Below are 24,623 nucleotides of genomic sequence, written 5' to 3'. Positions count from 1 at the left end.
AAATAAATTTTTCTTTAAAAATGTTATTTATGGGCAGCCCAGGTGGTCAGTGGTTTAGCGCTGCCTTCAGCCCAGGGTGTGGTCCTGGAGACCGGGGATCAGGTCCCACGTCGGACTCCCTGCATGGAGCCTGCTTCTGCCTGTGTCTGTGCCTCTGTGTGTGTCTCCCATGAGTAAATAAATAAAATCTTTTTTAAAAATGGTTATTTATGTTAATGCCTAATGGGCTTATTAATGTTTTCTGTGATTTATTTTAGCAAGAAAGAGCAAGCAAGCAGGGGGAGGGGCAGAGAATCCCCAAGCAGACCCTCCACTAAGTGCAGAGCCCAATGCAGGGCTCGATCCCACAACCCTGAGATGATGTCCTGAGCGGAAATCAAGAGTTAGATGCTCAAAAAAAAAAAAAAAAAAAGAGTTAGATGCTCAACTGAGTATGCCACTCAAGCCCCCTTATTAGTGTTATTTTTTTACTAAATTAACATTTTAAGTCTTAATTTTAACTTCTACCATGATTAACATCAATAGAAACAACTCAAAAACTCTTTAGGGTCCTGGAACCAAGAAATTTGAGAACCACTCTCATAAACATATCCTGAAATATATTCACAGAAGAAAATGATGTCTAGGCTTTGCTTAAAAGTAATCAGGAGCTGGTGGGAGTAGGGAGATAAATGCAGTCAGTCAGTCTGGCCACTGATAATTACTGATGTGGAGTGAGAGGCACATGGGAAGTTTCATTATACCATTACCTCTATTTTGGTATGTGTTTGACATTCTTCATTAAAAAAGGTTAATTAATAATAACAATGATGGTGATGCAGCTCTCTTACCGAGATCTACCCTCCATGGGCTGTCTGTTAAGGATCTGAATAGGTCCCCTGGCACGAGAATGAATCTTATCATCCACCATATGCTTCAAACGCTGGTAATATGTGGGACCAATAAAAATCTGTGACGTGATTTTTCGACCAGTGAAACCATTGTACAGGACCTGAAACAGATTTTGAAGTACAGACTTAAAAATATTAAATATACATGCATAGACCATATGATTTCATTTATATGAAAACTGAAAGCAGACAAAGAGAATGTTTACCTTGGGGTGGGAATAGTAAATGGAAGGATACATGAGGATGGGAATAGTAAATGGAAGGATACATGAGGGGGCATCCAGGCCTAAAATAGTTCTAATTTTTGAGATCTGGGTGCCAGTCACACAGATGTGTTCATCAAGCTATACATTTATGATTTGTGCACATATTTAAAGCATTGTCATACTTCAGTAAGAATTGATTTTTTAAAAATGAAACTACACATATACGACAAAGGATATAACTACTAATGTAAGAGCAAACATACCTCATTTCCTCTGAGATGGTAGCCATAATCAGATAACAGATTAGAAATCTTCTGCACGTTAACAGCATCATTAAATGGAGTGGCATCACCAATTTCACCCTTGTTAGCTGATACCTTTTTTTTAAAAAAAGTAGTCTTTAAAAGCTGGGTCTTTCTGTATTCCCTTAGAAGTCTTTATCAATAAAAATATATTCAGTTAAAAAATCCTTTCTATACAGGGAAGATTTTGAATTTAAAAATCTATGTTATGGAAAGCTGTAATGTTTCATTTTATTAATATCTTAAATGAAATATTTATAACAAACTAATTTACTGAAAAAAATTAAACTTGGGCAGCCCCGGTGGTTTAACGGTTTAGAGCCACCTTCCACCCAGGGCATGATCCTGGGGACCCGGGATCGAGTCCCACGTCAGGCTCCCTGCATGGAGACTGCTTCTCCCTCTGCCTGTTTCTCTCTCTCTCTCTCCCTCCGTCTCTGTGTGTCTCTAATAAATAAAAAAATCTTTAAAAAAAAAAATTAAACTCAATTATAAGCCTTCAAAAAGGGAAGCTATCCATGAAACCAGATACAAAAAGAATGAGACTCCCAACTGTTTCCTATGGCTCAAAGAAAGTGACACTTTAATGCCCTCAAACCAAGTCACCTATGTGTTAGGCTATATCCATTCCACCAGAACAAGATACTTAAAAATGGAAAACCTACTGAAAGAAGCATGAATATAGCTAATAATACAGCTATACAATTAAGTTCACACTGAACTAACCACCAATGAATTAACTCCTCATCTACAGAAAAGAACCAGTCAAAAGATAATTAATAGATGTATGTAGAGGTCGGATGTAGTAAATTTAATAAAAATTCTGACTTAGCCAAAACGTCACAAATTTTTGCTGGGGGAAGAAATACACAATCATAACCAACTTAAAAATTAAAAGCAGGAAAAAGAAAAAAAAATTAAAAGCAGGAAAGTGGGACGCCTGGGTGGCTCAGCAGTTGAGTGCCCGCTTTAGGCTCAGGGCATGATCCTGGGATCCTGGATTGAGTCCCGCAACAGGCTCCCTGTGGGGACCTGCTTCTTTCTCCCTCTGCCTATGTCTCTGCCTCTCTGTGGGTCTTTCATGAATAAATAAATAAACCTTTATAAAATATATGAAAAAACAAAAGCAGGAAAGTAAGTATCATATAATCTTTTTTCCAAAAAAGAACCCTGACTCAAATGAGAGAATCACCTATCATCATTTTGGAAGAAACATCAGTTTGGAACATACATTTTTAAAGAATATTTCTTACCTTCCCTTGAAGACATTCAATCAAGTGACCAATAGTCATGCGAGAGGGAATGGCATGGGGATTTATGATGATATCAGGGGTGATACCCTCACAGGTAAAAGGCATGTCCTAGGAAGAAATTTTTTAAAGGAGACAAATATAACTCTCTTAACTATGAAACTGAAATGGATCCTCCCCTCTCTGAAGTTTCCTATGTCCTCAATTCTGTTCAACATGCTCTATTCATTTACTTACTCAAAATTTAAAAATCAAGCCTCTATCACCTTTGCACTTTTAAGTTAAAGCAAATTTTGATTCTGTAAAATGTTAAACTGTGGGGGAAATAAGAGATACCTACCTCTTGTCTGTACTGAATACCACAAGTACCCTTTTGACCATGTCGACTAGCAAATTTGTCTCCGATCTGTGGAATTCTAACAGAGCGGACCTGAATTCATACAAAAATAGGTTAGTTAACTTAAGTCAAACTGGTTTACTTTTCATAAAAAGCAGTATGAAAAAGCTATACTCACCCTTATTTTACAAAATTTATATCCTTCCTGGTTGAGAGTTACCATAACCTGATCCACAATGCCAGTCTCACTAGTTCTAAGAAACGTGCTACAGTCTCTCTTGGTATAGCGTCTATTAGTGCCCTCTAATTCATCTTCATTTTCAGGCAAGGTGACTGTTTTGCCTATAATAACATCATCTCCTGATACACGGACTCCAGGAGCTATCAAACCATCATCGTCCAGCTTGTCATAAATGGCATGCCTCATACCTACGAGGAAACAGACACAGAATTTTCTGAAATGGTACTACTATATAAAGTATTTAAAATGTCACATAACCCGGGGCACCTGGGTGGTTCAGTCTGGTTAAGTGCCTTTGGCTCAGGTCATGACCTAAGGGTCCTGGGATTGAGCCCTATGATGGGCTCCCTGCCTGGTAGGGAATCTGCTTCTCCTCCTCTCCCTGCCCTTCCCCCCCAAACTTGTGGTCTCTCATTCTAATAAACAAATAAAATCTTAAAAAAAAAAAAAAGTCACATAATCCCTCCAAAAGATTAAAACCAAATCCTGAATCAGTTCCAAGTCAGAGAGAAGTTCATAGGAATCTTTAACACCATGAGCTATGTGTAATAATAATACAATACTCTTACTCCAAATCCTACAAACTATTCTGAATTCTAAAAAAGTACTGGACTAACACTGGAAAATCAAAATGTCTATGACTTTGGATAAGGGTGTTGCCATCTTCTGATCTCAGAGGGCCTGGGTTGTGCAGTCGGTTAAGCATCTGACTCTTGGTTTCAGCTCAGTTCTGATCTCAGGGTAGTGAGATCAAGCCCTGCATCCTCCTCTGCCACTGGGGGTCTGCTTGGCTTTCTCTCTCCCTCTTCTTCTGCCCCTCCCTCCTACACTCACACACTCTCATTGAAATAAACAATCTTAAAAAAAAGAAAGAAAAGAAAAAGAATATGCCCTCTACACACATCCTCTCAAGGAAATTTTGAATTTCATCTTACGTAATCTTAACTCCACTGGACATCAATTCACTACAACACAGAACCACCCACAATGGCTCTATTTCTATGGGATAACAGAAAGATGACTTAAAAAACAAGACACATTTTACTTCACACATTACCATTAGAAGTCAAAACTGTAGCAGATACATACATTTCCCTGGGACAGCCCATCCATCCCACTGCATACAGTTTTTAAGTGTCTATGAAAATAGTAACTAGACAATAAGTTTGAGTTTTCTAAACAAAACAAAAAATTCCAGGTATCCCTTTATCTGTTAAATGTATACAAATATGGTGGCTAGACAAATATTATGGACACACTACAATGTGGAGATGGGAGGGAGTTCCCATGCAAATACATAAACTGAGTGAAAAGTTCACAGTACAGAAGTACTGTATCCCATGAAATTATATGACCTCTGTGATGTCCTAAATACCCTCTCTGATGCAGGATCTACCAGGATGGAAGGATCTTAACAAGCCAACTCCTATGTGTAAAGACTTTTGGCGAACACACATATTTTCTTATATATCAGCTCTAAAAATAGTGGAGGAGGGCAGGGAGGAGGTACTAATTAGGAAAACCATGGTGAGTTAACTTTAAATTCCATTATCTTAAATGTCAGTATCACTTACCCTGGCATGTTTCGCGAGTTGGCTTCTCAAAAACTTCTTCTTGATCAAATCCTTTCTTAGATTCCTGTTCTTTATATGATCGATAGAAGACAGACCTAAAAATGCATGGTTATAAAGGTAACTTCTATTTTCCTTTTATAATAGAGATTAGAATATACCAATAATTTTTACTTTGATATTTGGGAGACGATTTAGCCATGAATCTAAAATAAGAGTTAACTGTATTAAGAGTCAAAGTTAAGTCTTAAATGGTATTATATGCGCCACACATGTAGTATTTGATCTGTATCTTAACACAGCTGGATTATATGTGAGAACAGGAAGGACCTAAGGTCACAACTGCAACCTCCTACCTAAAATAAGAATCCCTTCCCTAATAACCCCCAGAGAAGGTCATTCAGGATCTGCTCCAATATCTCTAGTGAGAAGTTTATGATATTCAGGTATCATGCCCACTCTCTGGTCCTAGTTCTATCCTGACACTATGCAGAAAAAAATCCATCTTCTCAATTTCTAGTTTTTAACCAATCTTCATATGCCATGTATCTGGGACTGTCAATAAAATAACTAAAGCATAAGAATAATAAAGATTGAAAAAATACTATAATTTTAATAGTTATTTGTGGGTCCTAAGATTAATAGGTTTATTTCTTTAGACATTTCTGTATTATAATTGCAAACATGTATTTGCTTACCAAAAAGAGTAGAGGGTGGCGACCTCAAAATATTAGCATTTGAAAATCCTGAGACACAGGAAATAGTGTCATTCCTTCAGTCATTCATGACCATGAACCAACTAGGCCTGTTTTCTGGAGCAGGGCACTGATTTCGCCACACTGAACTCTATACAGCTATCTATACAACAGTATGTACTGGCCAGATATACACATGGCTTCATGAATGGAGGCAAAAGAGTAAATATCGTAACAGAAAAACTCTGCTGTCAGATCATTTTTTCTTCTAGCCTGACTTTCAAAACCACCAAAAGTTTGGATACATACAAGCCAAATCTATTTTTTTAAAAACTTTTTTTGATTAAAGTATTAATTCTTGCACTGTATCTGTGTTTTGACAACTGTTGTAAATAGCTGACCTGAAAAAGCCTCTGTCTACAGCTGAACGATTCATGATAACAGAGTCTTCTTGGTTATATCCAGTGTATGATGCAATGGCCACAATGGAGTTGATACCTGTAGTGCATGTAAGAGCATACATTAAAGCCTCATCCGGGAAACAAAGAAAAACTTTCTTTTATTTATTTTTAAAAAGTTAAAAATTCCTTAAATTTTTTATTCCTGGTACCACTACTGCAATTGACAGGACAATATACATGATGTAATGAAAAAGACAAAGCTACAACAGCTAAAAGACCTCAGGAATATACATCTAGGGGCGCCTGGCTAGCTCAGTCAGTAGAGCAAGCAACTCTACTGGGTCAAGCCCCCATGATGGGTGCAGAGATTACTTAAAATCTTAAAAAAAAAAAAAAAAAAAAGAGGAATGTTCATCTAATTGACACTACATCGCATTAAGCAATAGCTGCATGTTTTGAAAACTGTGGCTATAACCATCCTGAACAAGAAATGTTTTCTATTTAAGCTCTGGTAACTTTTCTGACTATGGATCATTTCTCCTGCGGCAGACTTTTACAGACGACTATTTCAAAGTAACCTGCAGCTTTCCTGACCAACTCACTCTCTCTCCTGCTAAGAACTGTAGCCCTTTTCTTCTGAGTTCTTTTAGAATCTTCTGCTATCATATCCACCACCTTCCACCACCAGATCCATAACCACCACCATAGGGACTACCCAAGTTTCTTCACCAAAACTGCCCCCCTTCACAGGTCCATAATTTAATTGCTGTTGTCCACTCTAATTTCCAAAATCACTAGGTTCCCACCATCAGCATAGTTACATCCTCCAAAATTTCCTCCTTCACTGTAACCCCTGTATCTTCCACTACCACACCACAGCTTCCTCTACTGCTACAATAAAGACCACCACTATCACTGCCACCACCCTCCATAACTACCTCTGCTGCCACTACCTCCACCACCACAGCCTCCTCTTCCACCGAAGTTTCTTCTGTGATCCATAAACTACCAGATCCACCTCTACAACCTCTTTGTGATCCAGCAGACTGCATTTCTTGCTTAGAAAGGGCCTTTTTCACTTCACAATTATGTCCATTAATAGTATGGTATTTCTGAACAATAATTTTGTCAATTGTATCAATGATCATTCAAAGTTACAAAAGCAAATCCTTTTTTTCCCATCTCTTCCTGTCTTCCATAACTTCTATAGTTTCAATCTTGCCATACTTTTAAAAAATACTTAAGGAGGGGCAGCCCGGGTGGCTCAGCAGTTTAGCGCCGCCTTCAGCCCAGGGCCTGATCCTGGAGACCTGGGATCGAGTCCCACGTCGGGCTCCCTGCATGGAGCCTGCTTCTCTCTCTGCCTGTGTCTCTGCCTCTCTCTCTCTCCCTCTCTCTCTCTGTCTCTGATGAATAAATAAAATAAATAAAATCTTAAAAAAAAAAAATACGTAAGGAATCTCTATACCTAACATGTGACTGGAACTCACAACCCTGAGATCAAGAGTCATACACTCCTCCAACTAAGCCAACTACGTGCCCCTAGAGTTTTTTATTTTTTTAAACATTTTATTGATTTTTTCATGAGAGAGAGAGAGAGAAAGAGAGGGAGAGGGAGGGGGAAGAGGGGAGGGAAAGAGACAGACAGACAGACAAGAAGGCAGGCAGAGGGAGAAGCAGGCTCCATGCAGGGAGCCTGACATGGGACTTGATCCCAGGTCTCCAGGATCACGCCCTGGGCTGAAGGTGGCGCTAAACCGCTGAGCCACCCGGGCTGCCCCAGAGTTTTCTTTTTTTTTTTTTTTAAGATTTTATTTATTCATAGAGACACACACAGAGAGAGAGAGAGAGAGAGGCAGAGACAGAAGCAGGCACCACGGAGAGAGGCCGACGTGGGACTGCGGCGCTAAACCGCTGCGCCACCAGGGCTGCCCCAGAGCTTTTTTTTGTTTTTTTTTTTTAAATTTATGATAGTCACAGAGAGAGAGAGAGAGGCAGAGACACAGGCAGAGGGAAAAGCAGGCTCCATGCACCGGGAGCCCGATGTGGGATTCGATCCCGGGTCTCCAGGATCGCGCCCTGGGCCAAAGGCAGGCGCCAAACCGCTGTGCCACCCAGGGATCCCTAGAGTTTTGTTTTTAACTTGAATTCATTTTTAACACTTTAAAAAGTAAATTTACCTAAAAACTTAGATTTTAAACTTTTCTTTAAAAATCAGATCTGGCATCACTGGGCCCATTTATACACATCACAACCATAGCTGAAGCTGAATAGGGATAACCCCAGTGGAAAGGTAAACCTCTAACTCACCAATCCTCCTAAACCTGTAGGAATTAGAGGCTGCAAGCCCTGTTTAAAAGATAACACTAAACATTTTATGCTAAATATAACCTTGACTGCTCTCCAAAGAACAATCATACTAACAAGAGGGTATTTGTTCTGAGCACCTTGATGAGTTTGTATATTTGAATTTTTTTTTTTAATTTTTATTTATTTATGATAGTCACAGAGAGAGAGAGAGAGAGGCAGAGACACAGGCAGAGGGAGAAGCAGGCTCCATGCACCGGGTGCCTGATGTGGGATTCGATCCCGGGTCTCCAGGATCGCGCCCCGGGCCAAAGGCAAGCGCCAAACCACTGCGCCACCCAGGGATCCCTGTATATTTGAATTTAGATCTAAAATGCTCTCCTTGAGGAGGAAAGGACTCTGATATTCTCCAAGGAAAAACCCCAGTAGTAGCAAGGCCTTCAGAGAATCAGAAAAGTCCAATAAAAGGAGGTATGCAATGAAAACTCCTCCCGAAATCTAAATGATTTGCTCTAGGAAATCTTTAGTAGCATTCACACTGGTCACCATCCTTTTGTGTGGACTCTTTGGGGGAACTAAAAGAATTTTTAAAAACTTCACAAATGATTAAGCAGCATAATGCAAGGAAAACACATAAAAAGCCAGTAGTAGGACATAGATCACATCTGTGGTACATGAAACAGGCAAGACTTCTCCAGCATGTCCTTACATTTAGGTGGAGAACCACCTATACCTATGTCCTGCACCTTTTCCCAGATGATATAGCCTGTAGGTGTTCAACTGTCTTGGCCTTGTGAGGCTTTCCTGCTTTCATGTGACAATCCCTGGATCACCTATATATACTACATCAACTGGAGCCCAGAAGATAGTCCCTTCCAACCTACCTTTATCCAATCTATCTGGGCAAGTCTGAGAGATCAGCTAAATTTAGCTAAAAACATGAACTTAAGTATGCTTCTAATAGTTTTTTTCTTAAAAGCCCCAAATCAGGGCAGCCCCAGTGGCACAGCGGTTTAGTGCGGCCTGCAGCCCGGGGTGTGATCCTGGAGACCCTGGATCGAGTCCCACGTCAGGCTCTGCATGGAGCCTGCTTCTCCCTCTGCCTGTGTCTCTGCCTCTCATTCTGTCTCTATGAATAAATAAATAAAATATTAAAAAAAAAAAAAAGCCCCAAATCAAGATGCAATTGTAGTGAAGAGCAAAAGGCACCAGAAAGAGAGATGGGAGGAAAAGGTCTACGTTTGGTCAAAAAGGAAAAACAGGCCAGTTTAAATTCTGGATTTATAGTTCTTAAGTTGTTTAACTCTGGGCAAATAACTTAACCTTTTGGATCCTGTCTCCACAGTTGTAAAACAGAGATAATATAACTACCACTATCTCTAATCATTTGACATTTATTCCTCCTTTACTATCTGCCAGGCACTAAGCCATCAGTTTTAAATGGATTTAACCATTTAATCATCACAAAAGCTTTATGAGGCAGTACTATTAATCTCATTTTGCAGGTGAAAAAAATATCAAAATGTTTTTATGATGTTTAGAAATAACATATGTAAAAAACCTTTGGACGGTGTTTCAAATTCAATGCTCAATAAATATTAGTAACTTTGATAAAAATATCTGTGAGCTATGGGGTGCTTGGGTGGCTCAGTCATTGAGTAGCCACTCTTGATGAGTAGCCACTCTTGATTTCAACTCAGGTCATAACCTCGGGGTCCTGGGATCAAGTCCTGAGTCTGGCTCAAAACTCAGGGGAAGTCAGCTTCAGGATTCTCTCTCTCCCCCCTTCTCGCCCTCTCTCTGCCCCTCCCCCTACTCACTCTCTCTCTAAATAAATAAAGCTGTGCAATCCTTGCACACATTCTAAGATGAAATTCTGTCACAAGCATCTTTGCTCCCAGAAGATGTCAACAAGGTAATAGTATACTATTACCTTAATAGTGTATGATACCCCTACAAGAATGATACTCATTAAGAAGACATTCCTTAAGATAACTTGATTAGCCCAATCTGTCAGTCAGGGCTCAAATTTGGCCAATGCAGCTGGCATGTTAGACAAAGCCAGGGCCAATAATTCAGCCAGGAGGTCAAGAGATTGGTTACATCAATAGAATGAGCAAATAAATAAATACACTGAAATCAGCGGGAGCCAGATTTCTCCCTATCCGAAAATGGAGTTCTAAAATAAACACTCTCGTGTTGGACTGGGATGGAAGATGCTTGTGTGGACCTGTGTTACTTAACATACAAAATCATAAAAATAGACAAAGTTGTGGGAGCAGTATGTACATATGCATTTTTCTACGTATTAGCTGAGGAACCCAGAAACAATGATATTCTAATAGCAAGAAGCACACTTAGCACCCACATTCTGGTTTCCACATATTATCCCTTCACTGAAAGAAACTTTTGAGTCCAGGTTTAGGGAAAGCACAAAATACAATGAAGTGCATAAAGAAAGATAAGGGACCTATCAGGAGTCAACTTCAAGTTGTTCCCACTGCAAAGTCTGGAACAATTTTAGCATCAAAATGTAAGGAATGATGGAATAAGAAAATCACCATTTGACAACAATCATGCTACACACTAATGGCTGAAAATTTGACAAGGAACAGAATATTTACATCATCTCAAAGTATCCCTTCCCAAAACACTTACAACTTAGTACAAAATACTTTTAATTAACAGAAAGTGGAGAAATCTGGCAGACATCATCTTAATCACATGAAAAGTTAAAAGTCACTATTGGTACATATAGACAGCATGTGCCTCCTGATATGATGCAATAAGAATACAGTATTACGTCTTTGCTGGTCCTGCCAAAAATTCATACTAACCCTAACCTGCATACAGTCATGGGGAAACAACAGCCAAAGCCAAACTGAGAGGACAAAGTACAAAGTATAACTTTGCCTGAATGCTTCAAAAACGTCAAGGTCATGAGACAAGGAAAAACTAAAGAACTGTTCCACACTGAGGAAACTAAGGAAACATGCAACTAAATGCAATGCACAATCCTGAATTAGAGCCTAGACCCATGAAGGACAATATCTAGACAATGGCAAAATGAACTAGGGACCGCTCACTAGATGGGTATCCATGTTAAACTCCTGATTTTGACTGTGGTACTATTGAGAAGATCTTTGTTTTTAGGAAACATTCACTGAAGAATTAAAAAGTGATGTTGCTTCATGTCTACAACTTACTCTTCAATGATTCAGGAAGAGAAAGGGAAAGAATAAGACAAATGTGGTAAGATATGAACTAGGAAACTGGATGAAGAGTATACAGAAGTTCTTTGTACTGGTCTCACAACTTTTCTATCAGTTTGAAATTATCTCCAAATACAGTTTTTAGAATAAATAACGTGATTAAAGCTTGAAGCAAAAACAGAACTGAAAAGTATATGTAGTCCCTACCAGCCATGACTTCACCACTTCAAACCAGATACCAAAAGAACATTTTATTTCAAATCTAACCTTTTACCTGTATTTCTTTTCTTCTCTAGTCATAAACGATTATCTAAATATTGAAGAAAAACACAACAGTGCAAGCATCCCCCAAAGATAGGAGCACACTGTAGAAAAACCTAACATTGTGTTTTCCTAGTCAAGAGTAACCCCTTGTGGAGGACTTTGAAAATAAACCATTCTAAACTGTGGGAATTTACTATCAAAATGTTAGATTTTCTAGTATAGTTAATTTAAGGCCACCATTTACAAAGCAAAATTCTATATAACATTATATAAATAACGTTACAAATAAATAACATTACCCACAGTTAAAGCCCAAATCCTATTAATAGTAAGGTAAGAAGACAATTATGCCAAATAACTTTGCTGCTTTGATTAATATTCAACACTCCCCTACCCTTTAGACGTCTCTGCACCATCTTACCTGTTGTCCAGTCTCCCTCTTAGAAATCTGTAAACTCCTGATTCTCCTATCAGTTACATCTCAAATCTGTTCTCCTAAATTCTTTTCCTGGTAACTAAAGTTCGGTCTCTGGCTTTATTCACACTTTGAAATTCCCCTCAGTAATTTCATGGTAATCTAGAATTATCACTAATATATCAAAAACCTCACAGCTCTAAATTTGACCTTCTTCCAAATCACATTTGCAACTATTAGAAAATCTTTTCTCGGGACACCTGGGTGGCTCAGGAGTTGAGCATCTCTGCCTTTGGCTCAGGGTGTGATCCCAGTCCCAGGATCAAGTCCCACATGGGCTCCCTGCGAGGAGCCTGCTTCTCCCTGTCTGTGCCTCTGCTTCTCTCTGTCTCTCATGAATAAATAAAATCTTTAAAAAAAAAAAATTCTTTTCTCAGTTATGGCAACAACTCAAAACCAACATGCTGAAAACTGAACTTATTATTTTACCTCTAAAACATCCTCCTTCTGTGTTCCCAGTCTTATTAATAGTACCCCTCTCTTCTTGATCACCCAAGCCACAAGTAGCAACGTATTTCCATTCCTATCTTCTCTCCCTTCATCACTCTACAACCAATTAAGTCCATCATGGGTATTCCAATAGGCACTCACCTCCTACTCTTCATTTCTTAAAGACCTTACAAATTCTGACACCACTGAAAAAGCCTCTAAATTATCTCCTCTAATACCATTCCTGACTGTAATCTGTATCAACTATCAGAATGATATTCCTAAAATAAACTTCTAATTGTATTACTTCCTTGCTCCAAAAGGCCGGATGGGTGTCATTCTCAAAATTCATTCTGTTCTCTCCACATTGTGAGACCAAGGTTCATTCCTGTGCACTTATTCTGTCATACTAGAGTGCCAGGACTACTACTAACTGTTCCCATATCTCATACATTCATGTATCTAAGCCCTTCCTCAACCTATCTCTCAAATTCAAATACTCTTTCATCAACTTTACACTAGTCTAAAATGCCACCTCTCTTGTGAAACTGGCTCTAGATTTCCAATAGGATTCAATCATTTCCTGTACCTCATCCTAACACTTACCACATATCTCTTTATTATTTGTGTTGTTTCCCACATTATAATTCTGAGAGAAGAGATGCTGTGTCATATGCATTTTATTAACCCTCCCAAGCACCCAGAAGTGCCTTAAGCATGACAGGATCTTAAAAGCTAAAGAGCAAAACTGAACATACCTGCTGGAAGCTCTCTAAATCGTAGATATTCCATTGACCGTGTAGTCACAAGCGGTTTTTGAGGATAGTACAGAACATGGGCCAGTGTATCCATACGAACATGGAAGTTGGTGATATAAACTCCCATTGCCTGCTTACCCATAGCAGACTGATATGTGTTTCTAGGGGACTAAAGGTAGAAATGAAAAAAGCAGAATCAATGAAAATTTAATTGCTTCTGGGGCACCTGGTTGGGTCAGTTAGTTGTCTGCCCTTGGCTCAGGTCATGATCCCAGGGTTCTGGGATGAAAACTAGCCTCAGGCTACCTGCTCCTGGGGGGGGGGGGCGCCAGCTTCTCCCTCTCCCTTTGCCTGCTGCTCCTCATGCTTGTGCTCTTTTTTCTCTTTCTCTCAAATAAATAAATAATCTTTTTTTAAAAAATTTACTTCTGAAGGAACAAACTTTACAGGGTGCTATGTAAATCAGTAATATGGTTGATAAAAGTTACACTTTTTTGTCAAAGATAAGTGATAAGCATTTGGAATAATCAACTATGGCTTTTAATCCAACTATGGCTTCAGAGAAAAAAGAAAATAAGTATATTAAATGCAGATTCTCTAGGAGTTCACAGTCCTTTCAACAACATGCTTTTCTTTAGGAAAAACTAGATTAATCATTTTTCTACTTCCTCCAAATTCTCACAAACCAGAAGTTAAAAACTCCTACCAACCTGGTTATGATCAGGAAAGGGAATAATAGATGCACAGACACCAAGAATCATTGATGGATGAATCTCACAGTGTGTATATGTGGAACAATAAGCTACTTCTTTTTCCTGTAAATCATCTGGAGTCATTGCAAGCATCACTGTTTCTTCTTCCAGAGTATCAATATATTCTACTACCCCACTGGCCACAAGATCCTGCCAACTAAAAAAGAATAACTCACTTTATTTCCTTATTTACTGAATTATTTTAAATAAACTTCCTACTTAACAGAGTATTCAAAAAAAAAAAAAAAAAAAGAGTATTCCTCTATCTACATATACAGATAAAGTTCCAAAATAGGTCTATTATTGTTAATAGTGGGGAAAAAATCAAGTTACTAAACAATACACATGAAGAATAGTTCTATCAATATTACCATTAGTTTGTAATGCTTTGTCCTAAAGGGAACTATTTAGGGGAAGGCTGGCTCAGTCAGTGCAGCATGAGACTCTTAACCTTGGGATTGCTGGGATTGTTGAGTTTGAGCCCCACACTGTTGTAGAGATTACTCAAAAAAATAAATAAATAAATGAATAAATAAATAAATAAATAAATAAAATAGAAGCGCCTATGTGGCTCAATCAGTTAAGTGTTTGCCTTCGGTTCAGGTCATGATCCCAGGGTCCCAGGATCGAGTCCCGTGTCAGGCTCCTTGTTCAATGGGGAGCCTGCTTCTCCCTCTCCCACTGCCTGCTGCTCCCTCTGCTTGTGTTCTCTTTCTGTCAAATAAAAATTTTTTAAAAAAATAATAATAAATTGAATTATTTGTGGATGTATACGTATAGGTTACGTAATTATTTTTTTTAAGATTTTATTTATTTATTCATGAGACACACACACACAGAGAGGCAGACACACAGGCAGAAGGAGAAGCAGGCTCCATGCAGGGAGCCTGATGTGGGACTTGATCCCAGGACTCCAGGATCATGCCCTGAGCCGAAGGCAGATGCTCAACTGCTGAGCCACCCAGGCATCCCACGTAATTACTTTTTAAGAGGAAAATACAAATTGGGGGCTTTTATGTACTTTTATTATATATACTGTTTGAAATATTTTTACAATAAAAAATAAATTTTAAAGGTTCATCTTATTAAATGACTGTTACACATAACATATACATAAATTTATATTATATGCTATTTATTATTTGATAACATGTCACAAAGACTTTATTCTTCAAACTCTACAAGTCCCTTACTTGATGACAAAAATTAAGAAAAATAAATATGACTGCTAATACAGAGTTTCCTTCTGGGGCAATGAAAGAGTTCTGGAATTAGGTAGTGGTGAGAGATGCACGATCTTATGAATATACTAAAAACCACTGAACTGTATACTTTAAAATGGTTAATTTTATGGTATGTGAACTAAATCTCAATTTTTTTCTCTTCTCGAATGTTCTTACCTGTAGTTGTTATATTCTCTTTCTTTCAACTGATCAATGTGTCTCTTCTTCAAAAGTAGTTTTTGTTTTTCTACAATCAGAAGTGGCCTACAAATACGGCCTGCATCTGTATAAATCCGAATCTCCCTCTCTCGAATATCTCTGATCATAGAAACCTTCCAGTAAAAAGACAAAACAGTGTTATAAACTTTAATTTTCTCTATCATTAAACCTTAGTGAAAAATAAAATTCTTAATTTATGGAGCAAACCGTTATTAAATAAAATGCACAAATCTCAAGTTTCTCGTTTGTTCAATATACTAAAAACCTAGTTATAATTTAAAATTTTATAAAAAAGGGACACCTGGGTGCCTCAGCATTGAGCGTCTGCCTTCAGCTCAGGGTGTGACCCCAGGTCCAGGATGGAAGCCCACATCAGGCTCCCTGCAAGGAGCCTGCTTATCACCTGGTCTACGTCTCTGCTTCTCTCAGTCTCTCTCATGAATAAATAAATATTTTTTAAAAGATGTATTTATTTATTCATGATAGACAAAGAGAGAGAGGCAGAGACACAGGCAGAGGGAGAAGCAGGCTCCATGCCAGGAGCCTGACGCGGGACTCGATCCCACAACTCCAGGATCGTGCCCCTAGGCCAAAGACAGGTGCTAAACCACTGAGCCACCCAGGGATTCCATAAACAAATTTTTAAAACAAAATTAAAAATAAAATTAAATTTTGTAAAGAACAAATATTTAACACTGATACTTATAAAGCTGAATAATATCCAGCAATGGGGATCTCTGGGTGGCTCAGCGGTTTAGTGCCTCCCTTCAGCCCAGGCGTAATCTTGGGAGTCCCGCGATCGAGTCCCACATGAGGCTCCCCACCGGGAGCCTGCTTCTCTGTGTGTGTGTGTGTCTCTCATGAATAAATAAATAAAATCTTCAAAAAAAAAAATACCCGGCAATGATGTCATGCAAGATAAAGTAAAACAGAAAATATATTTTTGGCATCACAAACACTAGTATATTACAACTTATTTTGCCTCTTTAATAATTACAGACTTCACTCTGCAACCTTTCAATAACCAACCCTGTATCACTTTGCATTGATCATACTTTCTCAGTAATAAGCCCAACTTCTGACACTTATCTATCAAACAAATGGCTTACTGTCTACCTTCCAATACAGCAGTCACTAGCTACATGTCACTATTAAGCACTTGAAATACACTGCAGTGTATAACATGTATAAACTACAAGGTAGATTTCAAAGGACAATATCACATAAAAAAAGTACCACATGGGATCCCTGGGTGGCGCAGTGGTTTAGCGCCTGCCTTTGGCCCAGGGCGCGATCCTGGAGACCCGGGATCGAATCCCACATCAGGCTCCCGGTGCATGGAGCCTGCTTCTCCCTCTGCCTGTGTCTCTGCCTCTCTCTCTCTCTCACTGTGTGCCTATCATAAATAAATTAAAAAAATTAAAAAAAAAAAAAAAAAAGTACCACATTAAAAAAAGAGAAACAGACCCCTAAATACAGAGAACTGGTGGTTAAAAGAGGTGGGGGAGGAACACCTGGGTGGCTCAGTGGTTGAGCGTCTGCCTTTGGCTCATGGCATGATCCCGGGGTCCTGGGATGGAGTCCCGCATTAGGCTCCTTGTGAGGAGCCTGCTTCTCCCTCTGCTTATGTCTCTGCCTCTCTCTCTCTCTCTCTCATGAATGAATAAATAAAATCTTTTAAAAGGGGGGGGGGGGAGCAGTGGTGGGGATGGGCAGAAAAGGGTAAAGAAATTAAGAGATACAGATTGCCAGTTATGGAATGATTAAGTCACAGGGATAAATGATACAGTTCAGAGAATATAGTCAATGGTATTATAACAGCATGTATGGTGATAAACGGTAGCTACATTTGTGGTGAGCATAGCATAACGTAGAGTTGTCAAATCACTGTTGTACACCTGAAACTTACGAAATACTAAGTGCCAACTATAATTCAATAATTAAAAAAAGTATCACAGAAAAATAAAGAATGTAAAATTTCTCATAAATAATCCGTATACTGATTAGATACTGAAACTGTAATATTTTGGATATATCAGATCAAATAAAAATATTAAAATTACTTTCATGTTTCTAATTTTTTTTAACATGGGTACTGGAAAAATTTAAGTATGTAGCTCATATGATATTTCTACTGGGCAGAACTAGAAAATATATTCCCAGAAAAAAATTTTTTTTCAAAGATGTTATTTATTTATTTATTCATGAGAGACACACAGAGAGAGGCAGAGACCCAGGCAGAGAGAGAAGCAGGCTCCATGCAGGGAGCCTGATGTGAGACTCGATTGCCGGTCTCTGGGATCAACCCCTGAGCCAAAGGTAGACACTCAACCACAGAACCGCCCAGGATTCCCTCCCCGAAAATACTAAAAAAATATCTGGGGCAGGGACACCTGGCTGGCTCAGTCAGAAGAACATGCAATTCTTGATCTCAGGGTCATGACTTCAAGCCCCACGTTGGACAAAGAGCTGACTTCAAAAAAAGGGGGGGGGGGATCCCTGGGTGGCGCAGCGGTTTAGCGCCTGCCTTTGGCCCAGGGCGCGATCCTGGAGACCCGGGATCAAATCCCACGTCGGGCTCCCGGTGCGTTGAGCCTGCTTCTCCCTCTGCCTGTGTCTCTGCCTCTCTCTCTCTCTCTCTCTGTGTGACTATCATAAATAAATAAAAATTTTTTAAAAAAAAAGGGGGGGGTAAACTTACAATAAAAAACATAGTGATTACTAGAAGCACTGTAGAACTTGAACTACCTGTTTACAAAGAAGTCAAAAAGAAAACAAATAAGAATTTCCATTGAATTATATAATTCTAATATATAATCTTGGAAGCCAACTAAAGAAATGAATTGACAAAGAGTTGGGAAATGGAAAAATAGATTCGTATTTCTCCAACAAAAGTACCTTAAGAAAGTAAAATCACATCTGGATACTTTTATTAAAGACTGAATTTATTTAAGAAAAATTTGGATTACTGGGTTTAAAACCAAGAGTAAATCATAAAAGCTTGATCAAAAACACCAAGGTCTCCAAAACTAAAATGTCAAAAGCATTATTAATGTCTATTAAATAGAAAATGTTCAGGCAGCCCGGGTGGCTCAGCGGTTTAGCGCCGTCTTCAGCCCAGGTTGTGATCCTGGAAACCTGGGATCGAGTCCAGCGTCGGGCTCCCTGCATGGAGCCTGTTTCTCCCTCTGCCTGTGTCTCTGCCTCTCTCTCTCTGTCTCTCATGAATAAGTAAATAAGATCTTTAAACAAAAAAAAAATAGAAAATGTTCTACATCCTTAGCCCACTTCCTGTCCTTGAAAAACAATATGAGGAGAAACACTATGTCTTTGAGCAAAACACGATCAGTGACACTGTCAAGTCCTAGAAAAGACATTGTTTTCAAATGCATTACCTTGAATCCTTAGAGAATTCCTAATAAAATACAGTTCTATTTTTTTTTCAGTTCTATTGTCTTAATAGGACAACATAAATTGTGAACTGTATCTTCTCAAAGCCCCAAAGGAAATAGGTGTACTTTAGGTCTAGAGAGGACTACTGACAGGACAGCCTAAGTCAGAAATTGGTAAAATGACTACCTCTGGTAGTCACAAAATATGAACAAAAAGAAAAAGTGCCAGATTCCTTCAGGAAAATATACCCAATTCTCCCACTTACTTAGAGGCTCCAATAATCACTAACAGGAGATTAAAGTACCTAGTCCAAGGCACAGGATTATTTATATATTCAATAAACACTTAGTGTCTACTATATGTCAGGTACTATGCTCATAGCTGAAAATAGAAAGTGGTATTAATACATGTTCCCCGCCTCTGGAGAGTTAAGAGTGTAGCGAGTGAGGCTGGCATGTAAGTCAACAGTTCCCATCTGGGACAAGCATTCTGTCACAAATATGTAAGTAAAATACACTGTATACAGTCACAGAGATCTAAATTGGGGGTCAGGGAAGAGCACACAGGCCAAATCTACCCTTGTCATCTGTTTCTGTAAATAAACAGATGGTTTAGGTACTGCCTATGGCTGCTTTTCACTACAACAGCTGAAGTGAATACACAACAGAGTATATGGTAAACAAAGCCTAAAATATTTAGTATCTGGCCCTTTCCAGAAATCTTTGTCAAGTTGTGATCAAATCAAATGGGGCAGGGGGAGATGGTCAGGTAAGGTACCCTGAAGGAGCCAAAGGAGATGAGAAGTTAATATAAGCTTTGCAGAATAAGTGAGATTTATCTGAAAAAAGTAATAAATACCCTTTTCCCTACTGCTCATTTTTGGGGAGGAATGGGGACAGGAACACAAACATTCTAGATTAAAGGAATGGGCCCATGGAAAGGTAAAGAGGCCTAAAACAGCAGGAGGAATTTACTCTAGAAAATAGAAAAGCTGAAGAAGGCTCTTAGAAAAACATAGTATTACCAAAGTTCTCAATCATAAAAAATACAGCCAATTTTAGTTCTTAGGCTTTCTCTTAGTCCTGTCTGCTCTCAAGTAAAGCATGCTGTTGCTGCCTTCAAGCTGTGAATACTCCAGATTCAAAACCCAGGGTCTGCCTGCTAGAGAAAAGCCTAGAGCAACTGCTCTGCTCTGCTAAATAGAAAAGAGATCAGCTACTGACTTAAGTGTTAGTTTCTCTCCAAACCCACTTTCTCCTAGACATAATCCACAATATAGATTGGGGGAAATCAAAAGACTGAGCCATATCCCTCTACAAAGTACACTAAAAGCAAAAGCCCTGTTTTGGGTAGTAATAAAAGTAATAAAGCCCATATAATATATATTAATCCTTAAAAAAAAAGCTCTCCTAATCCCAAAGAATTTTAATATCCACCTAAATATAAAAATCTTTATAAAGGTGTATCACATTTTAAGAATGAATCTCTGAAAAAATAAAAAAGAATGAATCTCTGGGGATGCCTGGGTGGCTCAGTCAGTTGAATACCTGACTCTTGATTTTAGCTCAGGTCATGATCTCAGGGTTGTGGGATGCAGCTTCAAGTCAGGCTCCGCACTTAACGTGGAGTCTTCTTGTCCCTCTCCCTCTCCAACTCCCCACCCCCTATTTGCATGTGCTCTCTCTGAAATAAAATCTTTAACAGAAAAAAAAAAGGGGGGGGAACATATCTCTGGATTCAGACAAAGGAAAAATCAGAGCTCATTATTCTCTTTTCAAAAGCATTATTGTCACCTTTACAAAAAGACCCTCAAAAGAATTCCTTTTACTTTAAACTATAATTTGAGTTCTAAAATTATAATTAAAATTACATGTCAAATTTTTATTTTTTTAAAAGATTTTATTTATGTATTCATGAGGGACAGAGAGAGGCAGAGATATATAGGCAGACAGAGAAGCAGGCTCCATGCAGGAAGCCCAATGTGGGACTCGATCACGGGACTCCAGGATGCCCTGGGCCGAAGGCAGATAATCAACTGCTGAGCAACCAAGGCGTCCCTACATGTCAAATTTTTAGAGTATATACCTAAAGCATTAAAACAAGCAATATCTTATATTTAGCTCAAAACATCACCCAGACTTTTGACAATGTACTTTGCAAGGGAAGCAGTTAAAGATGCCAATGCAAATAAAACTGTCACTAGTCTTATGCCTTGTTTAGATATCCCACAGGATCATGCACTCTCAAAAGACTCACTTCAGACACAATGATGTCCATCTGACGCCGCAATTTCCTTAGAGTATTCATAAGTTGTTCAGGATCTTTATGTATTCCAACCCAGCAACCATTAACAAAAATCTTGGTTGCACTAAAATGTGAAATCAAGAGCATTTTGCAGTTAGTATCTGTATACTAAGCAACAACCCAAGATTAACAATAGTTTCAAAAGAAATCACATTTATACATACTCAGCAATAGCTGCAGGAGAAATTTCTTCTAAATTTTCCATACTCCATTCTTCTAAAAATTCCAGAATTGGAGAAGGCTGAGACCCAACTGAAATATAAGCCATCAGGGCTAAATTCTTCACAAGTCCTACAGCATGGCCCTACAAATAAACAAAGTATTACTCATACTGATTTAGCATGCCTATCAAAATTCTTTTCCATAAACGTTTTTCCTTCAATTTGATTTTGGGATTTATTCTAAGAACAAAATCATAAATAAAACATTAGTTCTAGAACCACACAGCATAACTAAATACTTCCACAAGTAATTACATATCCTACATAATTATTGATAGACTTTTGGACTGAATGTAAACTCTAATGTATTACCTCTGGGGTCTCAGCAGGACACACCATTCCCCACAACGTATTATGCAACTGTCTTGGTTTTGCTAGCTTGCCATCTCTACCAATAGGTGAATTCAAACGACGAAGGTGAGAAAGAGTAGATGCAAAAGTCAGGCGGTTTAATACCTAGAAAACAATAGCAAAACTTTAAAAGTTTGGGCATTTCTGTTACTCATCCTATCACATTTTTGGTAAATACTGGAAAGAGGCAAAGTCACATTTTTACTTATAATCAATTGACATCAAACTCTCCCTATCACTTCTTTCTCCATCCTTTCCCTGAATAAGATCATTCACCTCATAAGTGCCTATTATAGCAAGGATGGTAAACATGTGAGGTACAATTCTAACATGTCACATAAATGCTTTATTTAAAATCACCTCCAACCACTAGGATGTTAGTTCCACCAAGAGTTGGTGACCCTAACCCCCACGTGTTCACAAGTCAACAGTGTACTGTACTTTGCATCAAAGAAAGGGAATACCCATTTATTCTCTGGGTTGGTGTCTAACATGGAGGTCTAAAAACATAAAAATTTCACTAACATGGACCATCTTTACCTCCCAAGCAGCTACACTAATTTATTAACTATCTTGCTGTAAGCCAAAATCTTAATTTCTCTTAAGTAATGCTAACAGCTAATTTTAAGACAAATTTCATTTTCATAATCCAAAACCCCCAGTGCTGTTATACCTGACAGAAAAAAAAAAAAGGCAAAACAATTTACACTCAATGAATGAAAGGATTTCTTAGTCCCATGACATTTTCCTATCAAACCTGTAATCATAGACCATGTCCTACCTGAGATACTCCAGCTCTGGCTTGATGAGCTTTCTTTTGGTCACCCCAGTTTCCAGTAGCTAAGGAATACTTTAGGCCATCAGATATAATCCTTGTTTTAATTGCCAACTCCAAGTTAAAATCCTTTCCTCGATCAATAAACTTCTGTGCATAGATCCGCACTTCTTTAAGCAAATTCTTAAACATACTGTCAAATAAAATGGTATCATTTCAAATATGTAAAGGTCAACATACATTCTCAATATGGACAATACTGCCCACAAGGGGGAGGAAAGTAGTTAGCATAGAGGAAGGGAAGTGTTATTACTCTCTTTATGTAAAAAGCACTGATGTACTTACAGTACATAAACATACATAAGAGGAGCAACTAGGGAAAAAAATGTCAGAGGAGACTCCTTAATGGGGTGAAAACAAGACTGAAGAACACCAATCCAAAACACACAAAATAAAAGAATACATAGAAACACTACTATAATCTTTTTATATTGTCTGCATATTTTGTTTTTAAAAACCTCTGATTATAAAAGTGTTAGATGTTCATTATAGGAAATATGGAAAATATAAGAACATATGAAAAATAAAACTCACTTTAAACCAATATTGCTAATATTTTGATAGATTTCCCTCCAGCTTTTGTGTTTTTATAAAATGCAAAAGCAGGACTAATAAAAATTCCAATATCATCTATACTTAGAAAATCAAGACAAATGCCTTATAAAGCTACCAGAGGAATAAAGAAAATGTAAATAATAAACTGTCCTCACAAACCTGAAATTGTCAGACACGAACCAGAACAAAATCTGGGCAAGTGGCACAAAGAATGTAGCTAATTTCCTATGTACCCAATATGGATGCCAAGAAAGTTTAGTACTTCCATTAGTGCAATGACTAATCTAAAGTGAAATCTCTCTACTTTTAACAACATCGTTTTATATCATTCCTTACCCTCTAAATAAGAATGCAAGCAGTGGCCCAGCAAGATCCAATCTTTTGTTTCCATAGTGATCCCTGTCATCTAATTCTCTTCTACCCAAGGCTGCTAGAAGCAACCTATGAACCATGTACCTTGAAAAAAAGAAAAGAAAAGAAACAAGAAAATGAAAAACAACGCATATGGCTTTTGGCTTTTTAAAAAACTCGTATGTTAAAAACACCATTTCCGATATTTTTAACTTTAAGGAAAACTTTATCTCGATGGTATCTTGGCAAAAATCTTAACATACCCCAAAAAATAAGCTTTTTTGGTCTCACAAAAGTCACTGACACCAACATGAGGGAGCATTTCTTTTTGTAAGACTTCTTTTGCATATTTAATTCTTTTCTCTTTAGTGACCCCAGGCTTTGCCCCTCTTGAGCCAATGAAATTTAGTGCAACATTCTGCTCCTGGATGACAAAAGCTTCATCGAGAGAAGGTTTCACCTATCAGAAAATTCAAATGAAAGTTATTTTCAAATTCATATTTTCACCTTAAAATAAGTCAACTGTTAATTTTAATTTATAACTTGTTAAATATCCCTATGTACCTAATAGAATACGCAAATATTTTTTTAAAAAACAAGGAACCACAAAATCCTAGAACTTGAATACATCTTAAGATCTAGAGATCTGACAGAATCTACACAATTACACTTCCTAAAATAATACAAATAACCCTATTATTTAAAAAAAAAAAGCAGTTTTTGGTTTTTACATTTTAGTTTAACAATGGCAAAACAAAAATTCCTAAATATCTTACACCAATTTAGAAAAATTTAATAGTCAAATTAAAATTGACTCAACTACAAATGAATAAATGCACTAGGCTGGTTTTAGTCTTGGTTTTAAGAGGTTTTTAACCTATAAATAAAACTACTCTGTTTTTTGTAAAGGACAATATTTCTAAGGCAGACTGTTAAAGACACCTACACGTTCCATACCTGCAGCAAAGTGGGTGTGGCCTCTAAGCAGTCATGTAATCAGTTTCCTTGTCTATGAGGTGGTCAGACATGATAATCCCCAAGTTTTACTCACTCTAGTTCTAACATTCTAAAATTCCAATTT

The 24,623-nt window shown here is 38.0% G+C and overlaps 1 protein-coding gene across 1 annotated transcript in view; it reads right to left on the bottom strand.

Annotated features, from left to right (window-relative positions):
* The window catches only part of POLR2B (RNA polymerase II subunit B), a 47,459-nt gene that overhangs the window by 3,576 nt on the left and 19,260 nt on the right, over positions 1 to 24,623 (bottom strand). The window contains exons 8-23 of the mRNA XM_041725585.1: positions 23,806 to 24,002; positions 23,528 to 23,647; positions 22,583 to 22,769; positions 21,763 to 21,906; positions 21,394 to 21,533; positions 21,182 to 21,293; positions 15,491 to 15,645; positions 14,049 to 14,247; positions 13,339 to 13,507; positions 5,894 to 5,990; positions 4,801 to 4,895; positions 3,164 to 3,414; positions 2,989 to 3,078; positions 2,652 to 2,759; positions 1,360 to 1,473; positions 831 to 991 (exon numbers count right to left, since the gene is read on the bottom strand). Of these exons, the coding sequence (XP_041581519.1) occupies positions 831 to 991; positions 1,360 to 1,473; positions 2,652 to 2,759; positions 2,989 to 3,078; positions 3,164 to 3,414; positions 4,801 to 4,895; positions 5,894 to 5,990; positions 13,339 to 13,507; positions 14,049 to 14,247; positions 15,491 to 15,645; positions 21,182 to 21,293; positions 21,394 to 21,533; positions 21,763 to 21,906; positions 22,583 to 22,769; positions 23,528 to 23,647; positions 23,806 to 24,002 (2,339 nt within the window). The remainder of the gene's footprint in view (positions 1 to 830; positions 992 to 1,359; positions 1,474 to 2,651; positions 2,760 to 2,988; positions 3,079 to 3,163; positions 3,415 to 4,800; positions 4,896 to 5,893; positions 5,991 to 13,338; positions 13,508 to 14,048; positions 14,248 to 15,490; positions 15,646 to 21,181; positions 21,294 to 21,393; positions 21,534 to 21,762; positions 21,907 to 22,582; positions 22,770 to 23,527; positions 23,648 to 23,805; positions 24,003 to 24,623) is intronic.

Source organism: Vulpes lagopus, chromosome 12 (assembly GCF_018345385.1).
Source record: "Vulpes lagopus strain Blue_001 chromosome 12, ASM1834538v1, whole genome shotgun sequence".
Taxonomy (NCBI): domain Eukaryota; kingdom Metazoa; phylum Chordata; class Mammalia; order Carnivora; family Canidae; genus Vulpes; species Vulpes lagopus.
Note: the sequence above shows the minus strand (reverse complement) of the source record. Positions and strands in the feature narration are given on the sequence as shown.